General features: G+C 38.6%; 2 protein-coding genes across 2 annotated transcripts in view; both read right to left on the reverse strand.

Moving 5' to 3' along the window:
* Hwt (SH2 domain-containing adapter heavyweight) overlaps positions 1-8,930 on the reverse strand; it is a 168,363-nt gene extending 159,433 nt beyond the window's left edge. The window contains exons 1-2 of the mRNA XM_076892437.1: positions 8,622-8,930; positions 5,565-6,120 (exon numbers count right to left, since the gene is read on the reverse strand). Coding sequence (XP_076748552.1) covers positions 5,565-6,120; positions 8,622-8,923 — 858 coding nt within the window. The 5' untranslated portion in view covers positions 8,924-8,930. The remainder of the gene's footprint in view (positions 1-5,564; positions 6,121-8,621) is intronic.
* Positions 8,931-9,605: 675 nt separating this feature from the next.
* On the reverse strand, positions 9,606-21,024 carry C12.2 (von Willebrand factor A domain-containing protein c12.2). Its single transcript, XM_076910880.1, has 19 exons — positions 20,831-21,024; positions 20,670-20,750; positions 20,169-20,590; positions 19,919-20,083; positions 15,867-16,025; positions 15,559-15,795; positions 15,280-15,492; positions 15,019-15,179; positions 14,665-14,947; positions 13,685-14,383; positions 13,132-13,512; positions 12,895-13,046; positions 12,289-12,721; positions 11,466-12,220; positions 11,041-11,351; positions 10,724-10,975; positions 10,243-10,637; positions 9,889-10,127; positions 9,606-9,803 (listed from the first exon to the last, which is right to left on the reverse strand). Exons 1-19 carry the CDS (start codon positions 20,937-20,939, stop codon positions 9,686-9,688), a joined length of 5,565 nt encoding a protein of 1,854 aa, XP_076766995.1. The 5' UTR covers positions 20,940-21,024; the 3' UTR covers positions 9,606-9,685.
* Between the last annotated feature and the right edge of the window lie 571 nt (positions 21,025-21,595).

The following is a 21,595-nucleotide window of genomic DNA, read 5'->3' on the forward strand; positions in this document are numbered from 1 at the left end:
TATGCACGTTACGAGCGCAGAATGACTAAAATGGAAATGTTATTGTGCGAAGAAAAGTTCTCGCAGAAAATTCCATTACGAGTAACACCAACTCGGTGCCACAACGCCTCATGATGAGAGGTCGTCACAAATGTTTGCATTTCGTAGAAACAACGGGAATTAAGAAACAAAGGGACAAGGGACGCGCGAAAGTAAACCTTTTCACTCGAGTTAGAAAGAAGCTTTTTTTTTTATAAACAGAGGTTTGTCGAATCTATGCTTTCTGGTAACGAGAAAGAGACAGAAATTATTAGACAACAATTAATTCGTCCGCGACAATACTCATATGAAAGAGATGTTAATTGTTTTATTTAAAAGAGAAAGAGAGTCGTTTTCTTCTTACGTAAATATGATGTTTGGTTAAAAGCGCGACGCGAACGTGGTTACGGTCAGAAAAGCTCGGAACACGCATGGGAAATCACGAAACGAAATTTGGGAATAGAATTTATAATAAGACCGGCGTTTCGAGACGCGAGCGAAACGACTGCACCGACGACAACTTTCAGAGAATAGCTTGCAAGATTTCACGGCCAGATTAAACGTTCCCGTTCCAAAGCGACCACTTTAATTTCACAAATGAAATAATCGAGCCACGCGTTGCAAAGATGGAGTATTGTCCCTTTTATAAACGGATTCTTGCGTTCAGTTGATGAAACACGAAAAGTGCAAACAAGTACACACACGCTATAAAGACGAAAAACGCATACTGCTCGATGTTCGCAATCTTTATTTCGAATTTCCGTAATTCGGTAAAGGTAGCGATAATTGCTTTACAGGAAGACTCATTTCCTCGGGATATAACAAGATTTATTGTTTTCCCGAGAATTTCGATCCACGGACGTATTTACATTGCTAATGAAATTTCGTTTCCGCTTTCAATTTCTCGAAATGGCGAATACACACGAAAGACACTTCTTAACACACAGATCAGGACTGCTTAACACACAGATAGTCGCTCGATGCTGAGGAAAAGAAAGGAGTAGGACGATAATTGTCTGAAACTGGGCCAGTTCTACGGAGTCGATTCCCTCGCGACGATAAAGAAGTCTTATTTTCTACTTTTTATTATATCCAACTAAAATTTGATCATCGTTCTGTGCCCCAACTTTCATTAACGAAGTGTTCTGGACGAAAGACAATGTATTTATATCACGTAAATTATCAATATTACTTATTAACGAACTCGTTTGATCTAACGAGATTCTAAATTACTTTGAAAAATGTTTGTTCTGAAAGAATACTTTAAACAGCATTAAACTTTCAATATTCCTCTCAAAATTATATAACTTTTAAGGTGAAGAAGTGTGATTAAATAAGAAAAAAAAATAAAATTGCTCCTCTAATCTTCCGTAGTTTAGTACATTAATTATAATCACGTTCGTCTTGCTTAATTCAAGTGCGAAGATGGCCGCATCGCCAATAAACTAAATTTAGATCGTAGATTAAATAATTAACGATGTCGCATTCCTTTCAGGTTAATTACTCGCCTCATTAAACGGCATTTCTCAAGGCAGAGCACAATTCACGTGTGCGCTTCGTTACCGTGACGTAGCATTGTACGAAATTCATTAAGTTCTTCCCTGGACGCGGTAATTAATTAAGATAGGGTATCCATGTCGCTAGTTGAACTGACAGAAAGCACCGCCTCGCCGTGGCTCTGCTAGCGTGAAAATAATTCAGTTACATTCAACGTTGCAACGAAATTACCACCGCTACCTTTGAAAATAAACGAAACTGCCGTTTATTTGTTCGCTGCGATGCGCGCCGTCATTTTTGTTTCCATTTGCTTAAAAATCGTTCGATCGTCGTATGGAAATTATTGGATCGCAAATTTGTGCGTTACACGCGAGTATAACAATTCTATACGCGCGGAGTGCAATAAAACTGAACGCGTACGAATGTTATGCAGCAATCCCTTCGTAACGAGAAATAAATTCAAATACTGTAGCAAGTGCTACAACATTATAGCATAAACACGTGGTGCTGGATGCATAACAGAATAACCCATTCTCTTTACCGCAGCTCGTATTCAGCACCCACACCGTTATACCAAGAATAATTAAGTTTCCCAAACGTGCAGACGCGCAGCCCGCAAATTTGCTATAGCCGATTTGCTCTAGGCTGTATTCGTTCGTTTTCATCCGGCATACCTTAATTACCGGATTAAACTGAAGGGATTCGCCTAGCCACCAAACTGAATTTTTAGACATACAGAACAGTGGAATGATTTATACCAGCAGTTCAAGGTGTTCGCGTTGCGTAATAGAATTCATCGTGTTGGTCGAAGCTTGTAATTAAATTTGTGGTATGTTGCTAGAAATTATTGTAAAACATGTCTGAAAACGCTACGTGTGAATTAATCGCGAGAAGTACTTCCTATATTAATTTTAACCCGGCTATATGTGAAACTAGAAAGCTTTGCTGTACATACGAACATATGGAAAATTAATTCTTACAAGGGGATGATGCATCTTCCTGATTACATTAGACATTCCATTTCCCAAGTCATACATCATACTTAACGCTGAGGAGGAACCTCCTAACTTATAAATTTGACACGCCAAAATTGCTCACATTTAACTCCCAATTTCATAATCACTGTTTATAAATTTGAAAAAAAAATTCCTTATCCAGGGCATCCTTACAATTAAACTGATCGTGTTAAAACGTTGGCACATGTCCTATAATTGAAGAGTTAAACGATATTTGGTGGGAGCAATTTGGCACACAAAAATGAAGGGGACAGGAACAGTTAGCAGCGTGAATAAGCATTGCACGCTCGTTAACGTGCTTCATATTCGGGTAACATCCGGAAGGAATAAAAATTCAATTGTAAATCTATTAACGCGCACAAACGTCTCTCCTCATAAGCCAAAGTAGGTTACAAAGCTTTCCATGTATCTGTATGATACATCCGTACGAAATAAATTACACTCGTATGTACAAATTACATTTGTACGAAATCCTCAACAAAGAAAATGTTATTTCGCCTGCATTCTATACATATTACACCTGTCCCTTGGACCTATCTAACTTTTCCAGAAATTAATGGAGGATTTCTGCGCTGAAATAGGTTCGTGTGGCAATCCTTAATTCGATAACCTGATATTGACTCGGATAATAACCATTATAAAGGTCTAGCTGAGCTGAAACGTACATTCGTGCCGCGTAAAACAGTGAAAACGAAGCGTATATAATGCATAGGAAAAAAAGATTCTCCAATAACCGTTTAGCCTGTCTGTCACTCTTTTCCGATTCTCCGCTATCGTAAACGCCAATCGTGTTACCATGCGCTCTACGTTCCATGGTTGTTAAGCAATTTTTCAGACTTGAATACTTTCGTACGCGAAAAAAGCATTCGAATTTCTCCATATTAAACGTTCAACGTACAGTGTGTTCTAGCATAGATATACTTTACAACTACATCTAATAAATTCTGATTATCGAGAACTCCTTTGCTTCCTTGATGCCCTTTGACGCGGAAAGGGCGTATCGCAAATCAATTTACCTTACAGTCAGAATCTGATTCTAAATTAAATACCGATAGACTTCTCGCTATAACCAAACAGATCTATGTTACACGAACCCTCTGTTACCCGTTAGTTAATATTGATCGCGACGTTGCAAAGATTTTCCACTCGCGTTACCGTGTAACCTGCACCCCGCAGCTTGCAGGAAATTTCGGCGACGTGGTATCATCGCGGCGTGAAATCCATTTAAGAAAACCCCACCCGTTGGGCGGATATCACAAAAGCCGTATGCTTCGACTGTTTCGTATTCACGAACTTGATGTAACTCCATCTTGCTTCAATTTAAATTCTCTTTTCAGGGATGAATCCCTAGAAGCGCCTTATCGGATACACCATCGCAGGTGCAATCTTCATCGTCTTGCCTCGCCTCGAGGCAACGTTTTGCGCAATAAAAGCAAAATTGTTCCCTTAATACGGGATACTTTCATCCGGCTACACCTGTAAAACGTATGACGTGGAATTTCCTGCAATAAACCTTCGACACACAGAACGGCGAGACGAGAATTTATTTTTCTTTTCGGAAATCTATTTTGCGGTGGGTCTCGTCGCACAATCGCAGTGCTTCGATCTACTGGAACGAATCGAACAAATGGTGGCGCGTATAAAAAGATAAGTGACAATTCTTCTACGCGTTTTCATAACCCTAATGACGTACGAATTTCCTTCACTTCCTTCCGTCTTTGTAATACGAGCAAACTGCAGTAATACGAACGTAAAAAACGACATACCGCCATTGGCACCAAAGCGCGCACCGCGAAGACTCGTCTACATGCTAAGTGGAATACCATACTCAACTCTGCTGCTCTCAAAGCGCTCAAACTTAAAGCTGTTCGCAAAGTAGAACTCGTTGTCGCTCTACTGCCTTCTACAGAGCTCTCGCGCACGTGAACTGGTCTCAGTCCTCATTTAATAAAGCCACTTCGCTTAACAAAGGTTTTAGTTATTTGACCAATCCTGATACCAAGATGCACAAACAGAGCAACCAACTTTGATCTGATACCCGTTAATTGGTTTGTTATATTTCAACGGTGATTAACGTGAAGTGACTTTAAATAGATGTGAATTCGTTCGGTGGAATGTTTCAACGAACGTGCAAGCTCAAAAATGAAGCTTTGAGCGCTATAAAATTCTTCTCTCATTATTGTCTCGAAGCTTTAATTACGTAATAACAAATTATAAGCTCGATACGAAGGGGATATAGAAGAGATTTGCAGAGAAGCAAGTGATCTGCTTTTTACGAACAATAATGTTATACTTCTATCGGTCGTAATAGCTTTACTGCAACGACGTGCGTTCTAAAAGACTGAAACGAAATACTCGCGCTATTATGTCCATTATAAATGCAAGAAAGCATTTCTGTGCACAAAACAAAGCGTACGAATAATTAGCATGAATCAACGCCACTCCCTCAAGCTAAAAGATACTCCGAACCGGAGTGGCCACTCAAAAGTAATAAAAGTACCATTGTAAGCTTATTCAAGCGCATCTTCAGAAAGCAACAAAATATCTCCCAACACGCACACATTGTTTCCCAACATCTGAATAAAATGTAATGAATATCGTAGATCTCTGTGACTGAAATTATTTACGGTTGCTATTCAACCCTTCCAACTATATAGCTAGATAAGATTCAGATACTGAGTGTTTGGAAGAAGCTCGTGAGGATGAAGATGTGCCTGACTATATGCTTTCGGTAGAAGTTGTCAAGGGTTAGACTGTAGGGAGTGGAGATTGGAGGTCAGTGACTCGACCGTGGCATAAATCTTCACGATGGAGCGTGGGGTGAACCTTGAAGTCGATAGTTTCAGTAACCGAGCGCTGTTCGTAATCGAACTTTACCAATGATCGAACAACTTCTCTCTCGAATACGAAATATTTCGTTTAACGTTACGTTTCAACTCCGTGCTCCACTGCACAGGGAATAATTAAACCTCGCAATGAAAACGTCTACGTTCATTAAAGAAGAGAGGCACGTCACGGAGTGGTAGCACTCACCTGTTTGCGGAGCGGGGTGGCGCACTCGTCCTTGCTCCTCTCGAACCGCTCGAACTTGAAGCTGTTGCTCCTGTAGAGTTCGTTGTCGCTTTGCTGCCTCCTGCAGAGCCGTCGCGTGAGTGCGCGCGGTCTGCAGGGCGCACATTCGGTGGCGAGACCCCAGTGCAAGTGCAGCATCGCGAGTTCCGCGGTGCACCTGGCCATAGCGCAACCGGCGCGCCTCACACGGCACTTGACACGCTTTATTCGTCCCTCATGCTGCGGTTTATGGCTGCACGGTTGCGATCCGCTACCACTGCAATCGCACGTGCGACGCGACCGGCGTTGTCTGACCGTGTGCGAGCACGGCTTTGCTTCCTCGCTGCACTCGCACTCACCTCCGCCTGTGTGGATGCAGTTTACTTTATCGGCGCACTCGCACGGTTGCTGCTGCTGTTGCTGTTGATTCGACTGGCTCGCCTGGGAGAACGTGGGCGACGAAGATTGCACCGACACTCGATGGCGCGTGCCGCTGCTCGTCGCTGAGTGCCGACAGGGACGTTCCGGACAGTCGCATCTGTGAAAAGTGGAACGCGGTTATCAACCCTTCGAATAATATGGACGAACACCCTACTGTTCGCTGAGGGTGAGTTCAAATGAAAAGGGTAATCCTTTGGGATGAAATACTATGAAAATGAAGAGTAATGAAATTATGCGTTCGAGGCGACCGACTTTCAAAGTCCTATGCATATGCACGCGTCGCTTCGAAAATGTGTATAAATGCAAATCTGCGGATAGCTTATATATACACAGGAAAGTCAGTTAGGATTTAGGGTTCACTACTCTCGCAGTCAAGTATTACGAGGCGAGTGCCATTGATATAATGACCAATACCTCGACATAATTTATGAGAACGTCCACAGTTGAGTCATAGATCCAGCTAGATACCAATCGCTCTAACATAATAAGACCAGCTTCCTGCCGGGTTCTTTTCAATTCAGCTAGTTCTAATTTTTCTTATCCGACTTCGATCGAATTCTGATCGGCTCTATGCCACTCCAAGGTTTAAATCATATTGTACGAAGACTAGCACTACGCCCTACTGAATCTTGTTGGATTTCAATGCTTACTGTCACGACCAGTGGTCTCTAACACGCTTCACGCTAGCCTAGATAAATCCCACCGAATGCTATTGGCTCTTCCCGTATTTCGAATATACTATGTCAAATCCTAGTGATACCTATTACAGTTTTTGGTGGATCAGACAGTGTCACGTTCGTTTCTGTCGAATTTCAGCTTCGTTTATAACATTTCGGTAGTCAGTTTCGCTCGACGTGATATTCTTTTAAATCAATTAATTAATTTCGCTTCGTTAATGCAGGGATCCGTGATATTTAAATAATTTATAAACATATACACGGTATGTGATGTTAAAAATAATGACTGGCGTTAACGAGTAAGCAATCAAGGTTAGCATCATCGATCTCTTAAGAGAATAACTCTTTAAATTATTTTAAATTTCCCTCGAGGTGATTTAAGAGCGGAACTATGAGTAACAAAGGGGAAAAACGACGACGGTGCTATATACGCAAACATCCATAACGCTCAAGACGTTAACGACAAAGTAAAACGCGAAATGAGCAAAAAGTACAGTAATAGCCTGGAATTTTTTGTTATTTTTTGGACGGGGATATAATAAACTGGCAAAGCGACATGGTGAAACGTGCAATATTTCCAGACGACTACACACGAGTAGAATTATTCAAAGCAATATGAAAAATATTCCAAAGCGAATTGTAAAAAAATAAAATCACAGTGCAACTTAATTTACTATCTCTTTTTGCTCCAAACTCCGCTAACGATACGCTGGAAAATGAATGTCCGATGATGGATATCTAAAAGCTTTTGTTAGTACTTAAAGTTGTCTTTGCGTAAACGATATTTCATACACGGCACAGTCTAGTAAAAAATATCATTAATCATTAAGATGTATGACTCTCGATCATATATGAAGTCAATAAGGGAAGAACAAATATAAACAGGTTATAATATATATATATATATATATATATTCCATGCAAAGTGTACTCCTATCGATCGATATTCTGCTTCAAATTTCCAACCAGCGAGTTAAAAATACCAACTAATTTTGACGTATAATTGAAACGTACAACAACACGTTTTGTTATTTCAGTAAATTAATTATTGATTAAACATTGTATCGTTGATATTTCAATAAAACCATATAACAAAACTTCGTCATGAATATTGAAAACAGAAATGTGCACAGTACTGAAAAATACAAGATGTATAACAATTTCAACATACCAAGGTAACGTTATTTCACACATGGAAACAAACATTTATCTCAATACTTTGTGCTGATTTCAATTTCCACGAAATACACTAATAGTATTCAACACGAATAAGAATGCTGGTTCAGGTACTACCCCAACAAATGTTAAGGTCATTGCGCTGTTCGAAACGATCCTCTCGTAAGAAAAAGCTATTCACGTATGTCCTACGTAACATAACAGTCCTCGATTCGACTCTGAAGTAAATAAAGAAACACAACGTCGCAGCTGTATGGACTTTTCTGGCAAGCTACCTGTAGAATATGAACCTATAATACAACCAGTCACGATTTATTCCTCGGTTCCTTTTAAAGCTCCCCCTTCAATCACGTCTATAATCTTATACTTTTATCTGGCATAATAAAATCACGCGAAAGTGTTTCGACTACTTAAGCCTTCTGTCTGCTTCAAGCATGCAACGCGATAATCCCCTCGGTTCACCTTCCCATCGTTAAGTACACGCATTACCCTCGCCCTAGGAAAGAGCGCCAGGTTAAACTAAACTCTCGCCGCTTCGAGCTTCGCTTACGGTTTCGTAAATACGATCAACACGTCGTTACATCGTTTCTTCCAGCTTTTTAACTAACAATTGTTCGCAACAACGTATACGTTATCGATACGGCGTAATAGACAAAATGGAGGGAAAAAGAATGTCAAAAAGAAGAAGAACGACGGACAATAATGAGAAAGATAAGGTGACAATCGATGATTTTAGTTTACTTACCTTCGAATCCTTCGCACGGCTGATATACGCGGTGCATGAGGACAAGGCTGTGATTCTGGTGGACAGTCACAGTTGCCAACCGCGGGTCGGGTACGACGAACTCTAATCAGCACCGGATGCACCGGACATGGCTGCACCTGACAACCACACACGATCGTCTGCGGTCCACCACGAGATTTCCGACCGCCCCCGCGTTTCGCGCGTTGGTCCACGTGCAGCTGACACGGCTGTACAGGGCAGCCACAGCGAGCTGCGCCACCGCGACGCCCGGCACCTTGTACGCGTCTCCACACCCGCTCCATTCAACGACCGGCGTGCGACTAACAGACGCACACCCCACACCACCGACGGCTCACGATTCGTCTCGGCTATACTCGGCGAGCCTCGGCTCGCTCCGTCACCCCGAGCTTTTCGGCGAACGTCCTGTTACGTTTCCGGTCCGAACGCGAAATGGCGCGAACGTTGTAACCCTCTGCGCGATTACGTGACCTACGTGAAATATAGCTCGATCTCTCGGTACGAACACGCGGAAAAGTAATTACGCATATAGTACGCAGTTTTTTTCTTCAAAGTGCAAACGTGCAGTGCTTTCGAAGAGTTTTGAAAATGTTCCTGAACACTGCTGCGAGGGCTTCTCGACAACATGTGCTGCTTCTGCAAATGTACGTTTATTCTATTTTTATTTAACATTTATGAGATATATTCCGTTTTATGTAATAATTTATTGTATCGTAAGTCAGACTTCTATTTGGATTAATGTTAATCGATGAGATATGATAGGAAAAATTTTTGGATATTGAAGTTGTGTCTCTGAATTACTTCGTACGCTTTCGAATAATTTCGGCAATATTCGCCGCTAAATTATTATGGTTACCTTTGCTACTACGAAGTTACTGAATTTTATATTTCTTATTTCAATATTATTAATCTTAAGTAGAAGCATTTATGATAAATCAATGATAACATCGTACTTATATATAAATTTCGATTAAATATTTATTACAATGTAGTCTTTATCACTACAAGTATCTACGAAATGATACAGAGTACTTCATTTATGTACATCAACCTGATCGTGTAGTACTTAGCAAAGAAGCAGCAAATATTTGTTGTAAGATTCGAGGTATATCCTTCAGGTCCATACAGACGAACGCACGTCCGGCTGTTATTCTCTTGGTCAAACTTAAAACCAAATATATAGATATTGAAGCATACCATTATGGAACTATTAAATGGTTTTAAAAACTATGAAACAATCTGCACTTACATAGTAGCTTGATCGCCTAACGATCCAATAAATATGGCAAACGCATTAACATTCTGATTCGAAGTAAGAATTTTTGCAAAATTTTCCGGTCGAATGCCGTAACGATCAAAATTAGCGTCTGAAAGTACAACGACGATACGCTCGTCGGCGTCCTCCTTTGATAGACTTGCGATCGCATGTTGAGTCGCCTCCAAAGTATTATCACCGGACATGCAAAACTGCGAGTGTGCATGCATCGTCTGAAAGGAATTACTATTGCTTCATTTTAAATTTCACCCTCGTGCACTGCCTATGCGCATTCTTATCTCAGCAATGTAAATGGATTCATCGAAGCAGTTCCTTAATTTTTATTACCTTTATTACTTCCAATCTTCGTTTATTATCCGCCAGCGGTTGAGTATGCTTCACAAAAGCGATATTGTAGTCATCACCGGAATGACCAACGATATCGTACTGGAACTTCCCTTCGTAACCGCTAAACGCCTCCATTACCATAACACAAGCCTCCAATTCGCGATCAAGACGTCTATCATATCCATTAAATCTGTACATGCTACCGGAAACATCCACCACTAACTTCAAACGCTTCGGTTTCGTTGGGGGAGTACCGAACTCGGGTTCTTTCTCGGCCCTTCTTCGATAAATCGTTCTTTCCCCTGTTAATCCCTCGATTAATTTAGTATCATCCAACTCACCGGAAGTTTGGTGCCTGCACCACTGACGTTCTTTACTTTTAGCCTGTAGACTATCTATAGCAAAGAGAATTTTTCATCATCATTTATAATCCTTACCTCACATTTCTTTAAAAACACGCAAAATTTGATCAAACGTTCACCTATTATAGTCCTCAACGCTTTAACTTGTCTCTGAACAGCGTTACTAAATTGAGAATAAAGCTGATGATCATATTCGCTCATATTGATCTCCTTTAAACGCTGCCGAAATGCTTTAAGACCCATTTCTCTTGCTGCCTTTTTTACGTGTTCCGGTATCGCGTTCTTCTCTTCATCGCTAAGTTGATGAACGGTATGGCCAGCGTCCAAACGATAAGGACCACCCTTCCCACCAAGTCCCGCTGTGTCTCGTCCTTAAATTTTCATTACACATTCGCATCCTAATGTACAATCGCTTTTTACGCATTGTATACCATACCTCCGGTTCCTCCAGCCCATGTATTGCCCCCAACATGCGGTTGGTTCTTTGCATCGATTTTACCATGCTTAGGACCGCTAACGTCCAATCCGGAATACCTTTCCTTCGTGATTTGCAACCTTTCATCATCGCTGCCCACCATTTTTCGCCAAGCCCCTAGCGATCTTTCGATATTCGCTAACGATGCCTCCCAAACGCGAACGCAACCACCCGCATCTACTGTTACAAGATCCTGATTTGATTTAAGTGAAACATACAAGGGATATCTGTTTGGATACAACAATTGAGTCGCATGCGATACATTGACTGGTCTAAAAATATAAACGTAAATTCAATAAAAATACAAGCGCGCGTGAAGTAAAAAAAATGCACCAAGAAAACTTGAGCAAAATAGTTCAACATTGAAATTGATTACGAACACTCACTCTGGTATCGGTATATAACGCAGTTTATGAGCTACGGTATCGACAACTTCCAAATAACCAGCAACACCAGCTTTTTTTCTAGTCTTTGGAAGAACTTCATTAGGAACATCATAAGGCCGGACAGTTGTAACGATTTGACCATTTTCCATAGCAATAGGAGATGCAAAGCTTCCGAGTTTATCTGGCCTTGGCCAAGAATGAAGTTCATTAAAACTATCTAAATCAGGGAATCCAACGGCAATATTAGCATACGTGTTATTAGTCGCAAATAGTCTATTTGGAGAATCTGTCTTCTGCTGTAATGCTGCACTAAGTACATTACTGCTTAAATTATTACTAGTAGAACTGAAGAATGAACCCACTTCGAAATTATTTCTACTAGATTCTTTCACTTCTTGCAAAATATTTGGACAGGGAGACATATCCGTTGACTTTTTAAGTATGTACTTGTTATTTTCCGTATCCTGAATTAACCATTTTTTTTCCGATGGAACTAACATCGACTCTATATTGAATGGTAAATTAATCGTGTAAGAATACATGGAATTTAAATCGAGTATTTCCATCCTGTTGGAATTACAAGTATAAAAAACGATTTGATTGTGAGGGACTATCAAGTCAGACTTCATCCTCCAGCGAAAGTTCATGTTTCTAAAACTGTTCGATATTTTTTCCGATGCCTTATCAAAGAATGATAACATTTCTATTTTCCGCACAGTTTTTTCGTTCAAATTGATTAGTAGCAAAACGTTGGTCTGAAAACAGATATTTTTAATAGTAAGCTCAAATAAAAAGAGAGCTGTTTGATATAGAATTTACTCACTGTTTCCTCATGCAATAAAACATTTTCATCCTTATCAGCCGTAATTGTAAACTGAGGGATATTATTGTGATACCTATCAAAGTTTATCAAATCAGGTAATAAAGTTTCCTGAATCGTATCTGACTCTTGACTCATGCTAAAGATCTTTAATGGATTCATGGTGAGAATATTAATCTTATCATCCGTTCCGTCGCCTCTTGTTCCTTTAATAACTGACAGACCTGCGACTACTGCAACTTTACTAATTGGTACAGTCCAATAACTTTGCAATTCAGTAAATAAGACTGATCTAGCTTCAACGCGGTCTAATGGCAAAGCCTTTTGCGCTAAATTCATCGGTGATTGTAGTTTAATATATTTTTCTTGTACACGCAATTCTTGATTATTCGAAAAATTCCATGTAGCGCTAATCTTGTTTCTCGGTAAAGATATTCTGCAAAGGAAAAGGAAAAAAAAATATATTAAACATGTTGTCCTCTTTTCATATTTTATTTTTATGTTAAATAGACGTCTATATTGTTCAAAAATAGAAATACATATAAAAATTCATTTTTATCTGCACGAATTAATAGTTGCATAGAAATTCATTTTCACTAAATATCTTACTCTTTAGCTAATGCAACATTAGTAGGACTTGCTCCGATAGGTATTCCATGTTTATGTAAAACAGACACTAATGTGTGAAAAATTTCTTCGCTATGGCGATCGAAATCGAATACATTACGCACCACATTAGCTAGCGGTTCTTGGGGAAATTTCTGAAAAATATAACGAATAAAACAATTCACCGATGTATGCGAAACATTATTAATTCGAGTAAGAAATTAAGTCATAGAAACTTACTTCTAAATGTTTTATAATGTTAACGACTTCTCGAGTAGAATATGGATAAGAGACTAAACCTTGGTCGGCCATATTTCGCAATTCGCCAAAAGCCTTCACCAATTTAAATATTATCTTGTTATCTACGTTTGGGCCGTATTGTCTCAAGAGATGAATTTCATTTTCAAAACTTGGATTGTCGACTGAATGCGTACTAAATAAATCACCCAGTGAACCAAAGAAATCATTGCCCAGAAATGGAAAACCAGGTCTATTTGCCAATACTATCATTCTAAAATCTGGGTGAAGCAGTATTGTGTTCAATTCTTTGGCATCAGAGTTTAGAGAAGATACTATACGTCTACCATCTGACAATATCATTTCGCCAGATTCGACTAATGTCTGAAATCAGAAAATTTATGTGCTCCGCTTAATCGAAAGGCTTTCGATTTTTCTGTGTATAAAAGTATAACAGGATCAAACAAGGGTCGTTAATCAAATACGCCCCTCTAATCTGAATCCGTCGCTATATACCTTCTCTGTGACAAAACCTGATATAACTTAATTTCCATACCTTTAAAATACAAGTAACATGGGTTGGAGCTTTGTCCGCTTCGTCAACGACAAGCACATGTCCCAATTTAACTGCTTGCACAAGCGGCGAGTCTTCGTATACGACTTTCCCGTCCCTAACCATCGGCTGAAGGGTCAAAGTTTGAACAGTGGTGTCCCTATGTAGCTGTATATATTCACGTGGCCTATTTAGAAGTTGCAACAATCGATCGACAATTTTATTTTTGCCGACACCCTGATTCCCGACCAGCAACAAATTCTGTCCCAAACTAAAGTCTTGAAGTAAGTTCTCCAGTAGAGCGATATGTTGCGGCACGTCGTAAAATAGAATATCGGGTACTTTGGTTAAGGCTGTCGTCTTGTATCTTTCGACGACCGTATTACCAATTTGCACGGTATTTCCCATAATTTGGCACTTAATGTTCTCGTCCACCGTATATTTTGCCGGAACGATACCCACACGACTGCAACAATCATCCAACGCTTGTTTCGCTACTGACGGCAAGAAACGAGCGAGACAGGCGCGTTGCACCGCGTTGTAGGCGTCGTCCGTCTGAAATTTATGCATTCTTCCTGCTATCCTCAACAGCTGTCTCGTACTGAGAAATCCAGCCAAGGACTGTAAAGTCGAATCGGTGGAGGATCGCAACACGTGCGCCAATTCTAAAATATTTAGTAAGGGTGTAGATGGTTCCCCGTACTAAAACAACGTAATCGGTATTAGTTTTATTATCAGGGCTTAACAGAATATTTCTGCAAAATGTTAACCCTTTGCAGCTTAATGCTTTCATTATGAAACCACTTATTATTGAGACAGTGAGTCTTGACTACCTAAAGCTACCTTGTTCTCTCGATCAAAGTGACTACATAAATAAAGGGGAGGCAAAGAGAAAAGTACTCTTAGACAATTATGACCCGTTGGGGTGACCATAATTTTGGGAATTGTGCCACAAGGGGTTAACACGAAAAGGGGGCAAGCACCTTCGATCGAATGATGTGGAGTTCCTCCGATTTAGTAAGTGGTCTCATTTCGTGGAATAGAAACAAGCTGAGTAGCTCCGAGTTCAGCCATTGCTTTGAAGATCTGTTAATCATCGGTGATTCCGCTAAAGCAATAATTCTGAAGGACGGGTGGATGCGTAATACACCTGATTCTAACAAGTCCGCGTCTGATTTGTTATACTTCTCTTTTATTTCATCGTAACGATCCGCTCTAATGAGTCTTTTGCCATCGTGCAATTGCAACTCTCGATCATGTACCAGTCTGGAAATTAATGGAATTTTTCATGTAATTTCGATTTTTAGATTTCTTGAGAACTTTTAAGGACAATGTACCTATGTACTATAGCAAGAGTACTAGGATCGATTCTGTTAATTCCGTCCAATATAGCTAATTTCCCGTGCAACGCTGCATCGACCAGTGGCGAGTTTTTCCAAATCGTATCGCCATTGGACAACGTAGTCCGTTGTTGTATCAAATCCCTGGAAGTCATATCCTAAGAAAATATTTCAGTTGTTTTAAATTAATTTTTTCCATACTCGTTAAATCGAAAAATGATAGAATTTTAAGGACAAATATAAATATATAACACTTGCCTGATACAGTACTATAGGTTCTATCTCATATTCCAATAAATTGGCTAGGGTTTGTACTGTTATGGATTTTCCACAACCTTTCGGACCGATCAGACAGAAATCAGATACAATGTGCGATTCCAACATACTTGTCAATAAATTATTTTGATAATTCGTTTCTATATACTTATCTTCATCTACATTTTTGTGCGTACGTTTGGTACCACTAGAAACCTAGCGATGAAATACACAATTGAAATATACTATCAATTTTCGAGTTTGCTAATCTAAATTACTCACATTCAATCCTATTTCACCATCAGAGTATTTTATTCGAATATCCATTGAATTTTGTCCCTCATCTTTCTTTTCTACATTTACGTGTTTCGAGACTATAGCGTCGTTCGATCCCGTTTTCGAAATATTAAAGGATCCTAGTATGCTTTCGACGGCACTTTGATCCTCTGGTCCCAAAAATAATTTATACGGATAGCATCTGTAAAATATATCCAACACCGACAGGTACGGGCATTTATCCTGCAGTTACGCTCAAATTAACGAAACGTTTGTCGAAGGGATCGATATTCGAAACGAAAACGAGTAATTACCATTATAGCAGCTACATATGGTAGATTATCCAAGGGAAAATCTGGAAGACCTAAGAACACAGCCTCTTCTGTGACGAAAGCGTGCGCGCATGATAATAATTGCTTTAATTTCGTAGTATCAGTGTGCGTTAGCAAAGATTTCAGACTATCCAACTGTTCCTAAAATTTGCAAAAATGAAAAATGATTGATTCCTTAAAGAACTCAGAATTTGCTAATTGATGATAAATTCGCGAAACATATCGCCAGGCATGGTACTAATTTTCGAACTGAAGTTAATAATTCACGCTTCTTCGAATGCCCTGCAACGGGCAAAGTTATGGTTGCGTTACTTCCGCAAACTATCCGCATTGTTTCCGTTTGCCTGAAAACCGCATATCCCGCATAATTGTGAACAACTCCACGCACGGAATGTTACACCACGATTTGTTCGGAACAGTCCACGCGAGTGATTAGCACCAAGAGAGCTTTCTAGCGCGCGCCAAGTACAATAATAACTACCACTCGACACGAAATCCTCTAGATTGCTTACAGATTTCCATCGAAAAGTTTCAATTGAGCTACATTTCTCAGACCTATCGACGCGATTATCGTGGTTTCCATCAGAATACGATCCCCCTAACAATCTCTGAAATAGATCGACGAAAAGAAAGAACTTTCACGAATATCAATCCAACTTCAATTGAATCTTCCTTCTATAAATGCATTCTTAACTAAAAACAAAGGAAAAAATTGGATCAACGTAGCAATTCATAACGGGTCAGCCAAGGCAGACCTATAATCAACGTTTCTACTTACACTTGCGAACGCAAGTGGAAGCAATCTATAATAAGTCAGCCATTATACAAGCATACATATAATCAGTAGCTTCAACTGCATTTATAAACTTTAATAACTTGGCATTGTCGCCGGACATGCTTTAAGACCTTTCTGTCTCTTCCAATAAAACTTAAAATCCGTTTTAATCAAGCGAAGATATAGATGAATTGCATGTTATATTACATTACAACTTGGCGTTTAATGTCACTTCTAACAACTTGCGAAGCGAATGCAATTTAAAGGTATTGCTACAACTTTGAATAATCCCCTGGAAATGTTACGGTTTAAGATGACATCAATATTACTTGCAATCTATAAATAACAATCTCTAAATGACAACCCGCAAAGTTCTTAAAATTTCACGTAAAATCGACATTGGCAATTTTCTAAAAATAACTTCAACTAATTTAAACTTCTTGAAATACATCGAACTATCGTGATATCGATACTTTAGTCAAAGTTACAGATTTACGCTACTCGTGCTCTTCGATGAATCGCTGAAACTCGATAAACTTTTAGTTCATAAATCAAATGGCAGGTACCACTGGATAGCGAAATAACTTTTAACTAGGAAATTAACGAAATTAGTTCCAAACGCATTGCACAAGTTTTATTGCGCAAAGAAAAACAATGTGCACGTGTAAATGTTATTGCACAGTAAATTACGGTACGTGACGTGAAACTTTTGCAACATATTATTGAAAGTTCCGTCGTTTCGTCGCGGAGAACCGCCCCAAAGTAGTTGAAATATTCGTTGCCTAGTTTCTAATTACGTTTGACTTTTTAAGTGACCCTTGCCATGACTATTGTTCCGTTCAATTTAGGGATACAAACGGCGTTAAAACGTGTAAAACACATAGATCCGCGACGTCTCCTGCCGGCACCATTCCCTGTTACTCCTTCACGCGCAGGATAATGGGTATCGAATTGACTCTCGATAAAGCGGAATCCGCTACGACGTATTGAGTTTCAGTGAAACGCCGTGCACGGGGGATGAAACCGGTGTGTACGTAATGAATGAAGGATCGCCATGCAAATGGGAAAACGTACTTCCGTGAGTAATCGAGCTACCGTGTATGCATTAATTGAATCGTTAGTTTGAACAAGGAAACGAGATCGACAAATTCTTTCCTCTGGGAAATTAAAAGAGATCCACATAATTAAATCATTTTTTAGTACGTCAAAAATAAAATTTCTCGCGAAGGATCTAAGCAATAAAATCTCAATTTTGTTATAAAAATAATGAGTAATTACCTTTGAGTGGCGTTAGTATTAAGGAAACTGGTAATAGTCTGTTTTAAAGAAATTTCTATAACACGAAGAACGTTAATCTTGATCACTTATGGTAATTGTTTAGATAAACCGACTAATCTCTACGCAGGATTATAAAATTTATTTTAGAATTACTCTTGTTGCAGAAAATAATTTTCATCGATATTTTAAAAGACGTTACACGAGATGTTAAAAAGATCTGATGCAAATTACACGATAGCTAATATGCATGCAATACGTTTGACTAAATATTATTTCTAGTCGTTTATTAACGATTCTTGCGAAGACGCGTAGTTTTCTTTGCAAACAAGGTTCGGTATCACTACGTGCAACTTTAGTCGTCCAGGAGGACACCACATCGTCGACGATGATGATTTTCCTTTAATTACATTTCTCGACTCTTCTTCATTTGATTTTGAAAACACATCCCCAGTATTTAACACACGAGGTAAAGGATCCACAGACGTTTCATCTCCTTCTTGAAACCGTTCTCTTGTATTTTTTATCTTAGGCAACCGTTTTTGGAACCTTTGATTTTCTTCCCTTTTGAAGTATTCAGAATCACATTCTTTGTGTAATTTAGAGTTTTTTACTATTACTCGCTCTTTTTCCTCGAAAGAGTCACGTTTCAATCGAGGTAGCCTCCTCTTAGTAGCACTCCATTTTTGCTCTTCTTCGCACGGTGACTTTCTTGCAGAATCCTCCTCGAAATCGTAGCTTCGCGCTCTTCCAGACAAATCCAACCACTGTAGGACTCTTTCAAACAATGGATTCCAAAAAGCATCGGATGCTCCCTCCGTTTGTCTGGATTCCATTCCATTCGACTTAAAATTAGGCTCTGATTTCGGTCTTCTTGTATCACAATTATCATTCTTAAAAACTCGCTTATCAATGAAAAAATCTGAATCTTCTTTCACTACTTTGTGACAGTGCTGATGCTTTTTCTTTACTCTCTTATCATCTTTCGAAAGAGATTCTAAAGTATTGGTTTCGCATGTGCTGCTTGACATACGGGAACAAGGGGGTGCGGAAAATTTCCGATACATTTGATGAGGATCTTTGACGTCTGAAAGATTATTGTTAACTACCATCTGCAAATTCGTGAAGCAACCGTTCAATCGATCTAGGCTCGACTCCAACTGTTGATACCCCGTGGAGTAATTTTTATTTCTCGACACACGAGAGCATCGCGATTTAGAATTAATTAGTGGATCATCAGGTGATAGAATTGCATGTCGAATACCGTCTACCCAGACGGTACGAACGGATATCGGTCTTTCTGATGACGACCAAATAGCTGGCATTTCTCAATTATCAATTATTTATCGATTTGTTAAATTGTAATGTTCGTTATTTAACAAATATTTTCTACTTTGTCATATTTTTATTTAATAACACATTTTTCGTTGATAAATTTTGATTGTCCCTAATTCTTTCGTAAATTCAACAATATCGTGTGTCGAAATTCTTGTTCGACCGAATTCCGACGTATTGACTCCCGACTGAACAGGAGGACAAACAGGGTTTCACTGTTTTCGCGACACGCGATCCAAACTGCGATCACTGTGACCACAGCGCAGCTACGAGCAGTTTATATAGGAAGGAAACCGGCACCGGAAGGGATGGTCGACTGGAGGGGTTTTGTGCGACCTCCGCACCCTATGCCTAACAATACATCGCTACACATAAATCAAGTAAAAACTTTAGCAAATTGCACACGCGCCACGATCTACTCCGAACCGTGCCAGTAATTACAGAGCGTTGTCACACGAAACTTTTAACTTACGAACTTGGTAGCAGTTAAATTGATAGCAAGTAATATATTCGTGTCTACTTAAACAAGTTTAATTAAAAAATAATAATTATCATATCAATGTCAAAACATAATCAGTTGAAGGTGTTTATATAATTCTTTGATATGAGCAGAACTATTTTAAATCAAGATTGCTGTGTAAATACTTACTGTAAAATTTGGAGGTGCAATATGCCTGGCTTGAAATCTAGATCTAAAGGGAGGATCTAGTGGATGGCCAGGATACCTTGGAGATGGCATACCCAGTGCAATAACTCTGAAATCTTCACTCACTCTAACAAGCCTCCAATTATCTAATTCTTCTTGACTATGTGACTGAAAATATAAAGAACACATTGCAGATAACAGGTCCATAAGTTAACTAATACCATTTCAGTGGATATAATTCCAATAGCAGTACCTCAAGTAACTTATCATAACGTGTAGCAGGTACAAGAAATCTCCCATCTTCTAAATGCATCTCACGATTCTCTAGTAAATTGTTTAAAACAGGGAGTACATTTCTCTCAGCTTTCTCCACTCCTTCGATAATAAGGACTCTCCCATTTGTCGCAGCCCTTACAGCGCTTTGATCGTGATAAAAAGCGGTACCACTTTTTATTTCCCTTCTCTGTTTCAAATCTGCTTCAGTTGTATCTCTCGAAAGTGCAATGTATTCTATCTCACGCTCCGTAAGTTCTAGAAAGGCAAGTGCTAACTTCCTACGTCTAACCCCTGGCCCTCCAATTAAAAAGATATCCTGAGATAAGACATCCTTTTGGAGCATCCACTTTAAATGTTTCAATGTATATGTATCTTCCTCATGATCAGATCTGGTTATCACTGTTTCATACATTATTATCGTTTTATTTTTTTCTAATGACGAGATGGATAGTATAAAATATAAAAATTCTCAACTTACAGTATTTTCTGGGTACATATTCAGGTTTTTGCGGCGATTTTACTTCTTTCGAAACATCACCAATAATAACCATTGTACTATCTAGAATCGAAAATGTCATTAATGAGCATTTATAATATCATGGTGACATTAAACAATTAGTTGATCTTCATTTATTTTACCTGATTTATAACGAATAAACAATGGAAGGTTAGAATGAAATATTTTAGATTTCATTAAAACTCTAGACATAGTTGACATGCAACGAAAATTGGGAGAAACGTGTAACATTGTTTTATTTTAACTTAAATTTTATTACAATACGGAAAGAAATGTTTTTCTACAAAAATATGTGAGTATATAGTGTCTTTTTAAAAAGACATATTATTATCTTTACTAATAGGTCCAATGTTGTGATCAAAGTGCGACATCAATTAACGAAAGTAAAAAAAAATGGAAAAAATAATTTATAATATCACCTTTCATACAAATTCATGAAATTTGTTTATTTTTAACCAATGAATTGTTGATTTTTGAACAAATTATCTTTCCATAAATGAAATATCCGTACAAAATACTAATGTAAGGTTATATGTACAGATTACAAAGCAAATACATTTAAGGATATATATATCTAACACGTATTTGCAATTTAAAAATTATGTAAAGAAGATTATACGACTCTGTATATTTTATAGTTAAAGTATTAAAACATGTTTTCGTGGAGTATGATATATTTTTATTATCACATTGAAAAGTATTACAATAATTCCAAAGACTACGCTACATTAACATATATCTTATAGCTGCCTGCTAGCTAAATGTTTTACCATTAAGTACTCAAATTATACTATCATATACAAAATAAATAGTCTTTCTATAAAGTTTAACACTTCAGAATATCTAAAATAAAACCAAAATTTATACTTGCATGTGATTATAAATAC

The sequence above is a fragment of the Xylocopa sonorina genome, chromosome 3, assembly GCF_050948175.1.
Source record: "Xylocopa sonorina isolate GNS202 chromosome 3, iyXylSono1_principal, whole genome shotgun sequence".
NCBI classification, from domain to species: domain Eukaryota; kingdom Metazoa; phylum Arthropoda; class Insecta; order Hymenoptera; family Apidae; genus Xylocopa; species Xylocopa sonorina.

Excerpts from the sequence above, each read along its gene's own strand:
- C12.2 (XM_076910880.1), bottom strand. The coding sequence starts at position 20,939 with ATGTTACACGTTTCTCCCAATTTTCGTTGCATGTCAACTATGTCTAGA. Across the intron at positions 20,751-20,830 it reads GTTTATTCGTTATAAATCAG|ATAGTACAATGGTTATTATT; the intron begins GTAAAATAAATG and ends TTTCGATTCTAG. Across the intron at positions 20,591-20,669 it reads ATATGTACCCAGAAAATACT|TGATAACCAGATCTGATCAT; the intron begins GTAAGTTGAGAA and ends TGTATGAAACAG.